Below are 13789 nucleotides of genomic sequence, written 5' to 3'. Positions count from 1 at the left end.
AATAAATGATATATTTATGTTTGTTTGAACCCATTCTCAGGTCACTAGCAATTCCAATTATGGACTTTTTGTTCCTGTAATGGAGAACTTTCTTTCATTCAGTAAATACAGAGAAACACACATTTCAGCAACTGATGAATCTCACTTTGAAATATTTTTTTATGTTGTTTATTTGAAAAGAACATACAATAGAAAATACTAAAGAGAACCTTGATAGTAATACTCTTCAGAGTGGGGGGTTAATATAACCAAGATATACATGACTTTTTTACATTTTTCAGGCTGATGGTTATGAAGAGTGAATAACTCAAGAGACTGCTTTGGATGAAATAACACAACGTGTCAAAGAAGAGTTTGTGTTTAGTCAACTTATATGTAAAAATTTGCATTTCTTCCACATCATACGAGTCTTCACCCTTTTTACAAGATGAGTGAAACATTGTTCTGATTTTTTGAAGTGTTTTCATAATGATCGGACATTTTTTTTCATAATTGTTCACTTACACAGATGTTGAGAAAAGAAAACGGTTTGATTCCTACTGTAAGTTACAATCGGATGAGCAAACCTTTCAAAATAAAATTACCCGAAGAACACAGATATGGACAAACGGTTATGGGAGGTTTGCCGCGTCCTCTTGGAAAATCCAAACCATCAGACGTTAGGAAACAAAAAAATACCCTCACAATTTTCTGAGTTACCAGGAACAATCCTGGTATAACAGCTATGCACAAAGTAGTGTAATAGATAACGAATCAGCGCACTGATGGTTTACTAGAAATCTAACTGTGCCGTGGGCTTGGTGATCAACATCATAGGGTTTGTCTCCAACAACAGAAATCTAAATGTTTATTTCACTGCTCTTCAATGGAGACTTCAATCTCTCTCAGAGGAAATAGCTGTTTTACTGAAAAAAACTTCAGTCCGATTTGGAAAGTTATTTAAAGAATTATGATACGTGTTGATCATGAGACGCAAAGTTCAGCTGTGTCCTGTTGAATGAGTCAGTTCTGTTCAGCTTCCAAGTCCCAGCTACACAAACACAATGTGTTTGAATATCTTCAAGTCCTGTTCCTCAAGTAGGACTTTCTTCACTAATCAGCACTTTGTAGTAGTGTGTATTGTCCATTTGTGTTTATGGGACCGTGGTTTAATGAACATTTCAGTTAAATCTACAACCATTTACACCACAAATCGCTACACCAATAAAAGGTCACTTCTGTTGTCCTCCGACTCCATCAGTCTGAATCCATGTCTTCCTCCTCTTCAGGTATAAAGGGTGGATCCTTGGGTGCGCTCTTTTCAGCCTCTCCCCCTTTGCTCTTGTTGAGATGCAGTTCTCTGACGGTGAGGATGCGAGTGAGCATCGCCTCCATGGTGGTGTCGTCCAGAGCGGAGGAGGAGAACCACAGGGGGCTGTTGGGGACGCAGCAGCGCTCCGGGAGAAGGTAGAACAGGTTGGTGCGCTGCTTGACCGACTCCGAGCTACATGGAGGACAGTTGTCAGTGTCAACAAGGTAAAAGGAGACGTACTTAAAAGGAACTAGACAGAGAAAGACAGCCAACATATTCAAACTCTGAGTGGCACTACTCACCACTTGGAGAGGTAGAACTCGTAGAGTCGAACCGGACAGCGGAGAGGGTTCTCCGTGTTCTCCACCATCTCCAGGATTTCCTCTTTAGCTTCGTCCTCCTTACGCTTCTTAGACGGAACCTCTGGATCTGAGGAGGACGCAGTAGCAAAGACGCACATTCATATTTAATATATATGTGAAAGAACAAATTAACACAGAAAAATTATAAATAAACAGTGTATTTGGGATTTTCTGGACTAAACAACACTTCAGTGACTTCTCTTCCCTGCTTGTTGCATCACTTTGATTAAAGTAAGTAATTTTTTACACACATAAAATTGAAGATAATCTAAGAAGAGTGTTGTGTTTAAATATGTTAAAATCTATGTTATTATTTCAGATATTAGTTTGTAGTTTAGACATCAGCCACGCTGGTACCTGGCTCTGCTTCATTTATGGATATGGGCGGGTAGAAGCGCAGTAAAATGGTTTTGGTGTTGTCCAGGTTGGTTTTGGTGCAGCGCATGACGTGGGCGAAGGACAGCTGACGGTGCTGCTCCACCGCGGTGAAGCCAAAGTACTTGCAGCAGAAGAAGAGCAGGGTGTTGAGGAGGACGATGGGGGAGTACGCCCCCAGCTGTTTACAGTCCCAAAGATAGTCCTCCTCCACACGGGAATGGATGTAACCTGCAGAACAGAGACAGGATATAAATCTGTTCACGTTTTCATGAGACAAAGATTGATGGAGTAGAAATTCAGAAGCAGGACGCAGGTGATAACTCACCAGTGGCCGTGACCGGGGGCTTGAAAGCTCTCAGCATGGTCGTGAACTCAGTGGAGAACTTGTTGTAGAAGCGATCCATGAATATATTCTCCACTCGACTGTTCTCAAACAGGTACTGCAGAGAAAAAGGATCAATACCGAGAGTGAGGAGAAAGGCTGTGATGTATATCACGCTAGCATGTTGTTGTATTTATAAACTCCCTTGTTGATGGTACAGCTTGTTTGTTTTTACTAAAATCCCTAGGAAGTTATAACTTTATCAAATGTAGAGAACTACGGAGACATTTCAGAGTTACATGAATTTTGTGTTCATGTTTTTCTCATACATGTGTGTGATAAGTGGCTGTGAGAGCAGGGCGGTGCTTCTCTTGCCTGTTGGATGCCGAGGCAGAGGTAGAAGATGCTGTCGGGGGAGTACCGCTCTCCGCTTGGTCGTTTCACCTCGGCGATGAAGCAGCAGAGTCCGTAGCTCAGCTCGGCCGTGGTGCATCGGAGGACATCCTCCTTCAGCTCGATGGGACGAGCTGAGACAAGGACATGAGGAAAGTAAAGTAAAGCAGGTCAAAGTGCACCGACTTCACACCAAATGGGATTTAAATGATAGGAAAACATAGGTCTCGTCATTTTAATAAAGAACTGTTACATATTGAATCTATATCTATTGTTTCCTGTCAGATTCAGTGGTTGTATTCACGTTACGTTCAGACTTACAGCCGAAGCGCGGTTTCTCTATGTTGGGCTGAGTTTGTCTCCACTGGATCCATCGCCTCCAGGCGTCAAGTCCGTACTCACTGTTCAGTTTTGGCAATTCCAAAGGCAGATCCTTGTTGGAGGAGCCTTTCTGAGATGCCGCTGCAGCCGCCTTGGACCGCTGCGACTTACGACCCTATGATGAGGAGAGGGGGAGAGAGAGGGGGGGGGTTGTAAAACCAGTATCTTCACCAGAAGCTTTAGGAAAACCAAATTCAGTCGAATTACCCTTTTATCCCGGGCTTTCCTTTGACCTGGTCGTCGTCGTGTGGTCGCAGGCGGGGGGCTCGGAGCTGGAGGGCCCTCCTCTCTGAACCGGGACATCCTCTCCAGTGTTTCTGTGCAATTTCAGCAAATTAAAAATAAGCCTCCGATTCAACTCTTTAGACAAAGGTCAAGCTGGGTGGGGATAAAACTGGGAATTTAGGACATATCTCATCTCCTCACCGACAGGGAAGTCAGCTTCGACGTCCATGGGAGGTGGAGCCGGAGGCGGGGGTTCAGGGGAAGGTTCGCTGGGCCGCCCCCCAGGAACATCTACCATCGGGTTGAGCTTCTCCTGCGTGTACCCGCGACTCGGTGACCTGAGGCCCGCGTCGGAGGAGGCGTCCTCCCAGTTGTTGAGGAAACTGGTCAATTCTTCTGTATCCAGATCGTCACTAAAGTTACTGGTGTGGTCTGTTAAATACATTGTGTGGGAAAAGAATCATGGTCCGAACATCCAGTGAAAAGACACATGTTCTGGTTATGTTCCTGTTTTGTCCTCGTTTCCTCAAAGAGTTTTAAAGTCTCTCACCATCAGGGGCGTCTTGTCTCTCCGTCCTTTTCTCCACCGCTTTCCCCTTCGGTCGCTCCGGTTTGCTGTTCTCATCTTGTTCCGCCACCATCTCAGCCATGAGGATGAGCTCGGCCTCGAAAGGATCCGACGGGATCTTTTCCTTGATGGCCTGGATGGTCTCTATGATGCGTTCTGCGCTGTTCATCGTCACAGGAAGGAACACGGGCACGGGCAGCTGTGGGAGGCAGGTTGGGAGAGTAAGAGTCTATAGAGCATAGAACTATGATCATATAATTATCTACTATCAGCTCATTATACAAGTTGGCCTGGACAGTTAACCGGCTCGGGGGAGTTGAGGAGCTGTACGTACCGGTAGAGGCAGGCACACGGGTCTGGGTGTAAACTGGCTGTACATGTTCATGGGTACGGGAACAAACACGGGAACTGGGACAGGCACGATCAACACTTCTGGGAAAGCAACGTCTATAGAGAGGGAAATAAAAACAATGTCAGAGTGAATACATAGTCTGATATGAGCACGGGAGGCGTCAGTAAAAGTCTGAGTAGTACGACATATTTTTAAACACAAAGACTAACATCGTCATCAGGTTTCAGGGTGAAGCTTTTACCTGTCTGTGATTCAACATCAGCCGTCTGCGCTTTACAGGAAACCCCTTTATCCTGCACCAGGGGGCGACAGAGAAGAGCCTTGTTCTTCAGGATTTTCGGGGCAGCAGCAGGAGGAGGAGGAGGAGGAAGTTTCACCGCATCCGTCTGGACACTCATCTGTACGAGAAGGGGAGAAAAAACATGAATATTTCCACATTTCATAGTTTTCAGAACAATAAATGGAACAAAAATAGAACTAAGATTATTCTCTGGGTAAATGGGGATTTAAGTCAAATTCCAGATTGTTTCCAATGTTTGGAAAAGTGCTCTCTAAATTTCCAGGTTATACAGGATACGTAATACTGTATCAAAGACCAAACCTATTGCAAACACTTACATTTGTTTAATCATTTTTCTTACTTCTAAAATGTACTTTACATAACAACAGCCAACTTACATGTCCAGTTTTCTTTGATTGAGTCTGTGAGAATGTGCCTGTGAAGACAAGGTGAAAATCAGCCCTGGCAACTGATTGAAAGTCAAGAATTAGACATTTAGCACAAAAATACTTGAGTTTGTGAGTTTTTTTTCTACTTTGCTGAGCTGCTGCTCTGTCGGAGTCGTCAGGTTTCCCCGTTGGAGGGTCTGCAAGCGAGATGACGTTGGCGATGATGGGTGTGGCCTCACCTGGTCCTGCACATCCCAAAAGAACAAAGACACAGGGGGGGGGGGGGTCAGCTGAATTCACTTTGACAGAGTTGAAACCACAACATGGGAAATGAATGAATGAAGCGGTGACAGTGACACACACCTTTCAGCAGCTCGCCCTGTGTGGCCACCTTGTGACTGCAGAACTTCAGCAGGCAAGTCAGATCACAGAAGTGTTTGACCTCGCCCAGCAAAGGAAGACTCTGCTTCAGTTTCCCTTTGCACCCGCAGGTGTCGCACTTAGCCACCTGACAGAGCAGACAGGTAACGTGAGGCTGGGACAAACAAGATCGTCATCCTCACCGTTGTTTGAGTGCAAGTGTGAGTTGAAGGACAGAAATCAGGCTTACGTGACAGAAGAGCATGGTGTATTTGAACCGGCAGTCCTCAGAGCAGAAGTCCTCGGTGGAGCCTCCGTACTGAGCCGTCACCAGCTTCTTTGAGACACGGTTGCAGTAGACACACGAGCTGCAGTGTTTCCCCCAGTTTTTACTCAGTTCATGTCTGAAGAGGAGCTTACAACCTGGGACGGGGGGGAGAGGACGACCAAATAAGACTTTAACCCTTTCAGACAAAAATAATAGTAATGTGTAGGTTACAGTGCTGCCCTCTGGGAATCTTTCAGTCATGTTTCTGTGCTGTGACGAAGCTCATTTCTGTCCGTCTCCTCACCGTCGCTGCAGAAGTGGCAGTCTTTGTTGTCTATCGTTTTGGCGTCTCTGGTGATCTTCTCGATTTTACAGAATTCACACAGCCTCGTGATGTAGTTGACCCTCTGGAAGTCCTGAGAACAATCCACGCTGCACAGAAAAACCATCTTTTCCTGCGAACGGAGTTGAGATCAACAATCAGAGAGGTCAGAGTATGACACACGGCTGAAAATGCATTGTTCAACTGTCTTTCTCCATCTAATTTATATCAAGGAGACACTTGTATCAAACAGCAGTAACAGATACATGCACTGTAAAAACTTTTAAAAAGATAGAACACCTTTATCTGGATGACTTCAGGCTTGAACGTGATGTTGCGGGCGCACTGGGCACAGTCCAGGTTGGGCGGCACGTTGGAGAAGAATTGCTGAGGCTGGGGGGGAGTGCCCGGCTGGATTTGCGTGGATTCAATGGGCAACTTGGTGAAAACAGTCATATGTTTGTGGGACTTCTTGAACTTCTCCTACAACACAGAGAAACAACAGAGGATTCATGCGTCAGAAAGACAAGTTTCTGGAGCACAGCAAGTTGTATCGTGCACAATCTACAAATTGCTTCTCTTTTCTTTTACATTTTACAAAGAGTATTCTGAATTACCTGAAAAGCCTTGACACACTGTAGCCTGCAGAAGTTCCTGATGGACGTATCGGACATGGCGAGGTGGTAGGCCGGAACGGAGATCTTCTCACAACTATCGCAATTCAACCGAGAACCTGTGGAAAAGGAAATAAACTCATCAGCTGGTCCAAAATGATTTATCACAAGCTGAAGTACAAAATAACTGATGAAAAACGTGATCAGTACCTGAGGCGCTGACAGTTTTGACCTTGAATGCCATCAAACAGCTGCTGCTGCAGAAGAGGTTCACAGAGTCGTCGTCGTTTCTGTGTTCAATCGTCTCGGCCAGCAGGCGGGTTGTTTGACACATCATACAAGGCTGAGTCACCTTGGTTTTCTGTGGAGAAACAAAAGAGAAGGTGACAATGTCGGGTTCATCGTCACAACTAACTCTGTCTCCGCAGGAAGGTTTCTTTTAGTATTTTTATCAAACATGTTGTTTGTGGACCTCTACACCCAGCGGTGCAGGAAGAAGAGCAGCCGGATTATTAAAGACCCCTTTCACCACAGCCATAAAAAAATTTGCCTGCTGCCATCTGGCCGACGGTACCACAGCATCTGGGCCCGCACCAGCAGGCTCAGAGACAGTTTCATCCCCCAGGCCATAAGACTTTTAAACTCCTCTCCGTGACATATTTGCACTATTGTTGTTTTATTTTCTCCTCAGCTGTTTATATATATATTTAGATATATATACTTTATTTTCTATTTAAAATTTTGATATTCTATTTTATTCTGTTTCTATTTTATTTCTATTTTATAGGTTGTAATTACTTGAGCATTGTTAGAAGAGAGCCTGAGACTCAAGCATTTCACTTCCAGCGACTGCTTGTTGTTATTGTTGTGCATTTGACAATAAAAAATCTTGAATCTTGAATCTCTTGTTGTTCTCACACCTCTTTGTACTTGGCCAGACATTCAGAGTTGCACAGAGTCTTGTTGCCGTCCTCCATCTTCAGCATGAGCGGCTTGCTGTGGCAGAAGGAGCCACAGTGGCCACAGCCGGCCATGGACAGGTTGTTCACCGAGCGGAAGCGGTTAAAGCAGGCGTCGCTGCAGAACTTGTGGACAGCTCCGCTCAGGATCACCTCGTGTTTGCTCTGAAAGGCAGATTCAGGAAAATGTATCAACAGAACAACCGATTAAATCAGGAAAACAACAGATTAATCTCATCATGATTATCTCCAGTTGCAGCCCTGCTCTGCTCAACCTACAATGCAGAATCTGGTGCACATGCTGCAGCGCGACTTTGGTCCGACTGCTGGCGGTGATGATTTGGTGAATTCGTGCACCCTGAAGCTGGAGCAGTTTTTCTTGTAGTTGAAGGAGGTCAAACAGTTTTGACCGCAGAATTCCTTCATGACTCCTTTGGCATCCGGGGCCAGGATGACATCCTGAGGTCGAATTATCACCCTGAGAGAGTGAGAAGAGATCAGTCAGACCTTGAGTTCTACAGGTGTGCAGGCGCTTGTTCGGCGTCACAGTATCTAAACTATCTAAGCAGCTGCAAGTATTGAAAAAAGCAACTTAAACTTCTTTCAGGCGACGGAATCAAACACTTTCTTGAATTTCCCAGGGGGCTGTATGTGATAACGTCTGAGTCAGTTGCTCTGGACATTTTTCTGATCTTTTTCTGACACTTTCCTGAGTTCATGGCTGAAAACAGCTTCAGAAGCAGGACTCGGCTCATTCAGGGTTTCTGCATGTTTCAGACTCTTATATGAAGGCAGTGACAGAAGTTTACTTTTGGCAGTTGTAGCAGATCTTAGTCGTTCCGGGGAGGGATGTGGTGAGGCAGGCGGTGGAGCAGAACAGAGACGTGGAGCCCTTCCTCTGGAACGCCGTCTGTCCCTTGATCAGGCTCTTCTTGCAGTTGAAACACAGCATGTGCGATGTCGACGGCTGGGCGGTGGGAAGCGTCTGTGTCTCAGCAGCTGGACTCACTGAGAAGACACAACCGATCCTCAAGTCCTCCTGACAACGTGAGACGAGAGACACATGTCAGAGATTAATCACTTTCAAAAAATGACTGAGGGGTTCATGTTTTTACCACGTGGCTCAAATCAGTCTGAATTCGAACCTGCCGCCTTCATAACAACTCTCGATATAATGTGTGTACAACAGTAAATGTTGGTAAATCCCTGTGATCACCGGTGCAGCACCCACCTTGGCAGTGTTCGGCTCATCCTTCACGCTCGCTGTGAAGTCAGAAGATATCAGAGCCTGGTCGTACTCCTCGTCCACAGGCTCGTCCTTCACTTTGACCAGAGGCGGTGAGGGAGACGAGGGATCTGCATGAGATGTCTCCTACAACAAGACAAGAAGACAAAGATCTGCTCTTAGATCTGTCTAATAAATGTACAAACTGAAATCAGACATTTGAGAGAAACACAAGTGATGCTTCAGAGTCTCTAACTTGTACTTACAGGGTCTGTTCTTGGTAGTGACGGGTTAAATATGTTCATCCCGTTCATCGCAGCCTTTGGCGATGAGCTCTCTCTTCCTATAGAAACATATAAGCTGTTTAATTGCGAAGTATTTATATCCAAAAAGTTTTGTTATGTCAGCAAGAACATCTTCCTGAGGAACCTCTTTAGTTCTTCACCTGTGGTGGTCGTGGTTGTGGACGAGGGAGAGGAGCTGGACTGGATCTGATCTAAAGCCAGTTTCACGTCCTCGTCTTCGGCTGGAGGAGGCGTCGATATGTTGGGTTTCACATCAGCTTCCTCCTCCATTGTCACTGATGGAAAGTCAATAACAAAATACAGGGACTTTAAGTAACAAAGAACACAAACGACAGCTTTGAGTCGCATCCTGTTCGGCCCTCTGCTGCTCGAGTACTTCAACTTTTTAGTCTTTTTACTTAAAACCCTGCTCACTTTACCTTCAGATGAAGTTCCAGGCGAGCAACGGTTTCCCGCATCTGCCGGACTGTTCTGTTGCTCCTCCTCTTTCATCTGAGCTTCCTGCTCCACCTGATCCACTGTACCAATGTCCATCATCTCGTCGAGGTCATCGGTTGTTGCAGCCATCGGATTGCAGCCATGAGGCTCATCTTCCTGCTTCGCGTCAATCTCCTGCTCAGAGGAAACACCTGGGTCCTCGTCTCCATCTTTTATCTCCTCCTTGAAATCTGAAGTTGTTTCCATATCTGTGTCTTCTTTCACATCTTCCTCTAAGCTGTTGCCCTTTACAACAACATTTTGTTCATTTATCTCAAACTCTTCCTCGGTTTTCACCTCGGTACCTTCCGGTCCAGCCTCCGAGGAGCTGCCTGACTCTCCACAACGATCCGAAGCTGTTCTGATGGTCGGGTTCGTAGAGAAAGACGACTGGGAAGCAGACGGATTCAGAGGAGATGCAGGAGAAGGGATCACAGCTGCCCCACTTTCTTTTTCCCATTCTTTATCAGAAGAGAGAATGTAGTCCACTTCTCCATGTTCAGAAAGTCTTGGATAAGATCTATGAACAAGCTCAGGGTCTGGAACCGCCTCCATGGACTCAGCTGCTGTCTCCTCCTTCACCTGTGTTGGAGAAACAACAAAGAAAATGATAAATGTCCACTAATAGACTTGTGATTACACATTTCTGGTTTGTCAATTACACAAAAACTGCCACTTATTTACAGGATGGTTGTGATAAGTTCAGAAGTTTACCTGTGAACCAGGAACTCAAACAATATATTAACTTGCTCCAAGGAAAAAAAAGAACCAGAACAATAAGATAAAAACCTTTAAGATATGTTTACACAAAACACGATGCTTTTATAAGGTTAACAAGGTTTTAAAGTATTGTGTCTACTAACTGCCCTCTTTATCCTTTGTCTTATGAATTAAGTCCCTTTTCCACTGGTCTGAAAACCCACTGACATCTGTCTTTTGTGTGCGATGGGAATGGAGACGATCGGCCTTCACTCTGGGGTCAAGTGACTCTGCAGGAGACACAGGGTTTAATCTGCTCAGTGATGAAAACCACACACCCAGGTGATTGCACTTAAAGACATTGAGGTTCCAGAGCACAGATTTCAGCACCTTCAAGAAGTCTATCCCCTGATCGAGCCCCCGTTGACCAACCGCAGAATAATCAAATCCGTTTATAACATCTGCTTCCTGGAGATATTCATGATTTAAACAGCGATACTATGAGGGGACTTGTTTTAAGGTTTTTCTTTGATAAATCCAGTAAGGTCAGAAAAAAGAGTGAGTGTGTGTACTTCTGTCAGGAGAGAAGATCTGAGGCTACAAATCCCTGGGAAGAAAACCACAAACCTTAAGATACACCACTTAATGGAGCTACGCTAATATTAAGATATTAAATAACATGACCCTATTACTACTAATAATAAAACCAAAGTAAGGCAACAACATCATCTGCCCTCCTCACAAAGGGACATCATTACTTCCCTTGCAGATGGAGAGTCAGTCTGATTGAAGGTCAGATGCCCAGTGAGACCGTGTTGACTTATGTTTGACTTGAGCTTGTTTGTTTCAGTCAACCAAGATAACCAAGGTGAGTAGTTTCATGTCCAGCACTCGAAATCCGTGCACAGCTTCGATAGAGGCTGAACTTCACTGCAGGAGATTCAACATCAACACAGAGGAGCACCGATCCCTCACTTTACTCAGACACACACACTCTTCCATTGAGACTGAAACATTTCATTTCATTGCTGGAAGAACACGTTTCAAGAGGAATTCCGTGATTTTTCCGCCCTGGGCCAAACATTGATAAATGTGGTCTGGTGTGAATGTGTTGACAAAAACTTGTGAATTTAGTCCAGTAGTTTGCCACACGGCAGCAGTGGCTAGTATGAAAACTCCTGGGGCAACTGAGTCATTTCCTCAGTCATAGATCTACAGCTTCGAAATGCTGGAGAGACCAACACTGAACCAAACGAGTAAACGGGCTCATTCAATCACTGCCAACATCAATCATTCCAAGTTATTATGTCTAATTTCTCCCAATTCAGAGGATATAGAAATGTAGACAGAACAATGGACCAAAATAACATAATATCCAGGTAATATCAGCTCATAGATTTGTTATTATTAGTGATGTGAACAGCTGAGAAGTATGAAACACTGAGCAGACGAGAAGTTTGAAGGTCAAAGTGGAGTTTCATAATCTCGAACCTCATAGTAAGTCGACAATATTATAACTGATAATCCAAATCAACTGGATTTCTACCCTAACCCTAACCCTAACCGGATGAAACTAATGGATTTAAAGACATGTTATTGAATCCAGACGTAGATTTTTCCTGAATATCAGAGGATTTTCTTTCAGAGCATCTCTACCACTTATCTAAAGAGCATGTTTATTGGTGTCCTGCCTTGCTCCTGTGTGTGATGTGACTGTGTCCAGGTCCACACCTCAGCCATCAGCAGCATGGCCTCCGCTGTGCGTGCAGCAGGTCTCCCGGCCCTCGGCACCGCGGTTCTCTTGAGGAAAACATGCTTCGGTGGAGCTTTTCTCTTCCTCTTGGGCTCGCTGTAGTCATCGCAGGCAAAATGGTCACTGCAGACCCGGTGGTCGGCGGAGCGCAGCGCCTCCACCGGGGTGTGTGCATCCATCTCCAGCGCCTCCAGCCACAACCTCCGCGTCCCCGCGTCACCCAGTGGCAGCCGGTGGAAGCTGCGCGCACTGGACCGCGACATCTTGTTGCCACAAGTCGGGAACGCGCACAAGCGAACCATCGCTCCTGGAGTGGATCTTTCAACAGACCCACAACGTCTCTACTCCAACACAACAAACAACTGCTGCACAACTCACGTCTCCAGCTCAACAGCACCAGACCCAGTGAAACATGTGGACTGACCCAGAAAACCAGTTTGTGCCTTTTACTGGCGAGAAGAAGCAGCTTACACACCCAGGTTTATAAACACAAGGGGCCCAGGTGTACGAATGAAGGAATTCCACAGTGAAGGCTAATTTTGCATGAACACACGTCTCCTGCAGTAAAAATAAACACTACACACACAGAGGAGCTGTCTGTAAACACCACGGTGGACATGCATGTGTAAGAAATAAGCTACAAGCGGGTAAATAAGACTCTGACATGAGCCAATCAACATGGAGCTAGCTTGTTGCTGGCTAACAACACGCTAACAGCCCGTGTTGGATGAGATAGAAGCCGGGATCCTAGTGCCTCTGCCCGGGACGCGTCGTTGTTGTCCTCCATGTTCATCTCGTGTCTGCAGATTGAACAGGAAGACAGCTAGCTCTCGGTTCGCTAGGCTAACGCTACCAGCTCGTTAGCCCGCTGAGGCTAGCGAGCCGCCACCGGGGTAAACACGTGCCAAGCAGCGGGACGCCCGCGGGCTTCGACCACAGCGGCACCCGAGCCTTTATTCTTATTAAACCGTTATAATGGAGACAACAGCTTGGAGGGAATTACCGCGCAGGAGACCTGGACCGACGGGTCTTGATTGGTGGCCAGACGCTGGTGTCCATCGCCACTTCCCGTAGCCGCCATGTTGGCTCCGGAGTCCTGACAAGCGGGGTTCGGCAAGAAGATCAGATCCCGCTCGTCTCGTTTGAAAAACAAACTCCACAACTAAGAGCGCTGATTGTTATTGTTTGTGCACATCGTCCATCCGCAGCCATTGAAGCCTGTTGCAGAGCGTGTGTGCGGCTTCTTCTCCTCGTCACTTGTCTGGCAGTTGGCAAACTTCGACCGCTCTCTAGCGCCCCCCACTGATGGGAAATGTGAACTGGCCAAAAGTGCACGGACAAGAGCTTCAGCCTGCTTTGAAATTGATTGTGGACAAAAATATATTGACACGAAGTTCAGCTCACTTTTAGTCTGGGGACGTTAGTTTATTTAATTTTTATTTATTGCACCTTTTGCTTGACTGGGCCCTTATGTATCTTCATGACTTTTTTTTTCTTAAATGCTTTATCCAGCACCTAAATGAGAAATTAAAAAAAATAACTGGTTCCACTTTTGGAAACAATAACAAATGGTTGTTGACGTGTTCTTTATTGTTTTTCGTTTTGAAACACATTCTACTTGTCACTTAACTTCCGGTGGAATGTAATCTTTCTGGCAGAGTCGACACTATTAACTGCAGTGCTGCCTCCCACAGGTTTGGAAACATCAGCTTTATATCTTGCATATACATTAGTAGTTTATCACAGAGCTGTGTTTTTACAAAACATGTTTTGCTCCCACAGTCTCCTCCATAAAGCAACCCTGCAGAGAATATTGAAATCCCTCTACTCTGACAGATTTGCACATGGAGGATACATGAACCAAAC

The 13789-nt window shown here is 45.5% G+C and overlaps 1 protein-coding gene across 2 annotated transcripts; it reads right to left on the bottom strand.

Moving 5' to 3' along the window:
• Positions 1-152: 152 nt before the first annotated feature.
• On the bottom strand, positions 153-13216 carry zmym4.1 (zinc finger MYM-type containing 4, tandem duplicate 1). 2 transcript variants are annotated; one of them, XM_053446236.1, is made up of 27 exons: positions 12927-13216; positions 9414-10053; positions 9135-9269; positions 8956-9032; positions 8696-8836; positions 8274-8503; positions 7744-7942; positions 7426-7629; positions 6716-6866; positions 6509-6624; positions 6192-6374; positions 5874-6024; positions 5552-5724; positions 5305-5449; positions 5088-5186; positions 4951-4988; positions 4514-4670; positions 4255-4367; positions 3903-4119; positions 3554-3784; positions 3335-3444; positions 3068-3242; positions 2729-2880; positions 2357-2471; positions 2011-2259; positions 1594-1720; positions 153-1483 (listed from the first exon to the last, which is right to left on the bottom strand). In XM_053446236.1, exons 1-27 carry the CDS (start codon positions 13002-13004, stop codon positions 1237-1239), a joined length of 4653 nt encoding a protein of 1550 aa, XP_053302211.1. In that variant the 5' UTR covers positions 13005-13216; the 3' UTR covers positions 153-1236. The 2 variants fall into 2 exon arrangements, with proteins under 2 accessions (XP_053302211.1, XP_053302212.1); XM_053446237.1 differs by lacking the exon at positions 12927-13216 and adding an exon at positions 11902-11959.
• Positions 13217-13789: the final 573 nt, after the last annotated feature.

This window comes from Pleuronectes platessa, chromosome 18 (assembly GCF_947347685.1).
Source record: "Pleuronectes platessa chromosome 18, fPlePla1.1, whole genome shotgun sequence".
NCBI classification, from domain to species: domain Eukaryota; kingdom Metazoa; phylum Chordata; class Actinopteri; order Pleuronectiformes; family Pleuronectidae; genus Pleuronectes; species Pleuronectes platessa.
This window is presented reverse-complemented; position numbering and strand designations above follow the sequence as displayed.

Excerpts from the sequence above, each read along its gene's own strand:
- zmym4.1 (XM_053446236.1), bottom strand. The coding sequence starts at position 13,004 with ATGGCGGCTACGGGAAGTGGCGATGGACACCAGCGTCTGGCCACCAAT. Across the intron at positions 3,785-3,902 it reads GAGACAAGACGCCCCTGATG|ACCACACCAGTAACTTTAGT; the intron begins GTGAGAGACTTT and ends TGTATTTAACAG. Across the intron at positions 2,260-2,356 it reads GCCCCCGGTCACGGCCACTG|GTTACATCCATTCCCGTGTG; the intron begins GTGAGTTATCAC and ends TCTGTTCTGCAG.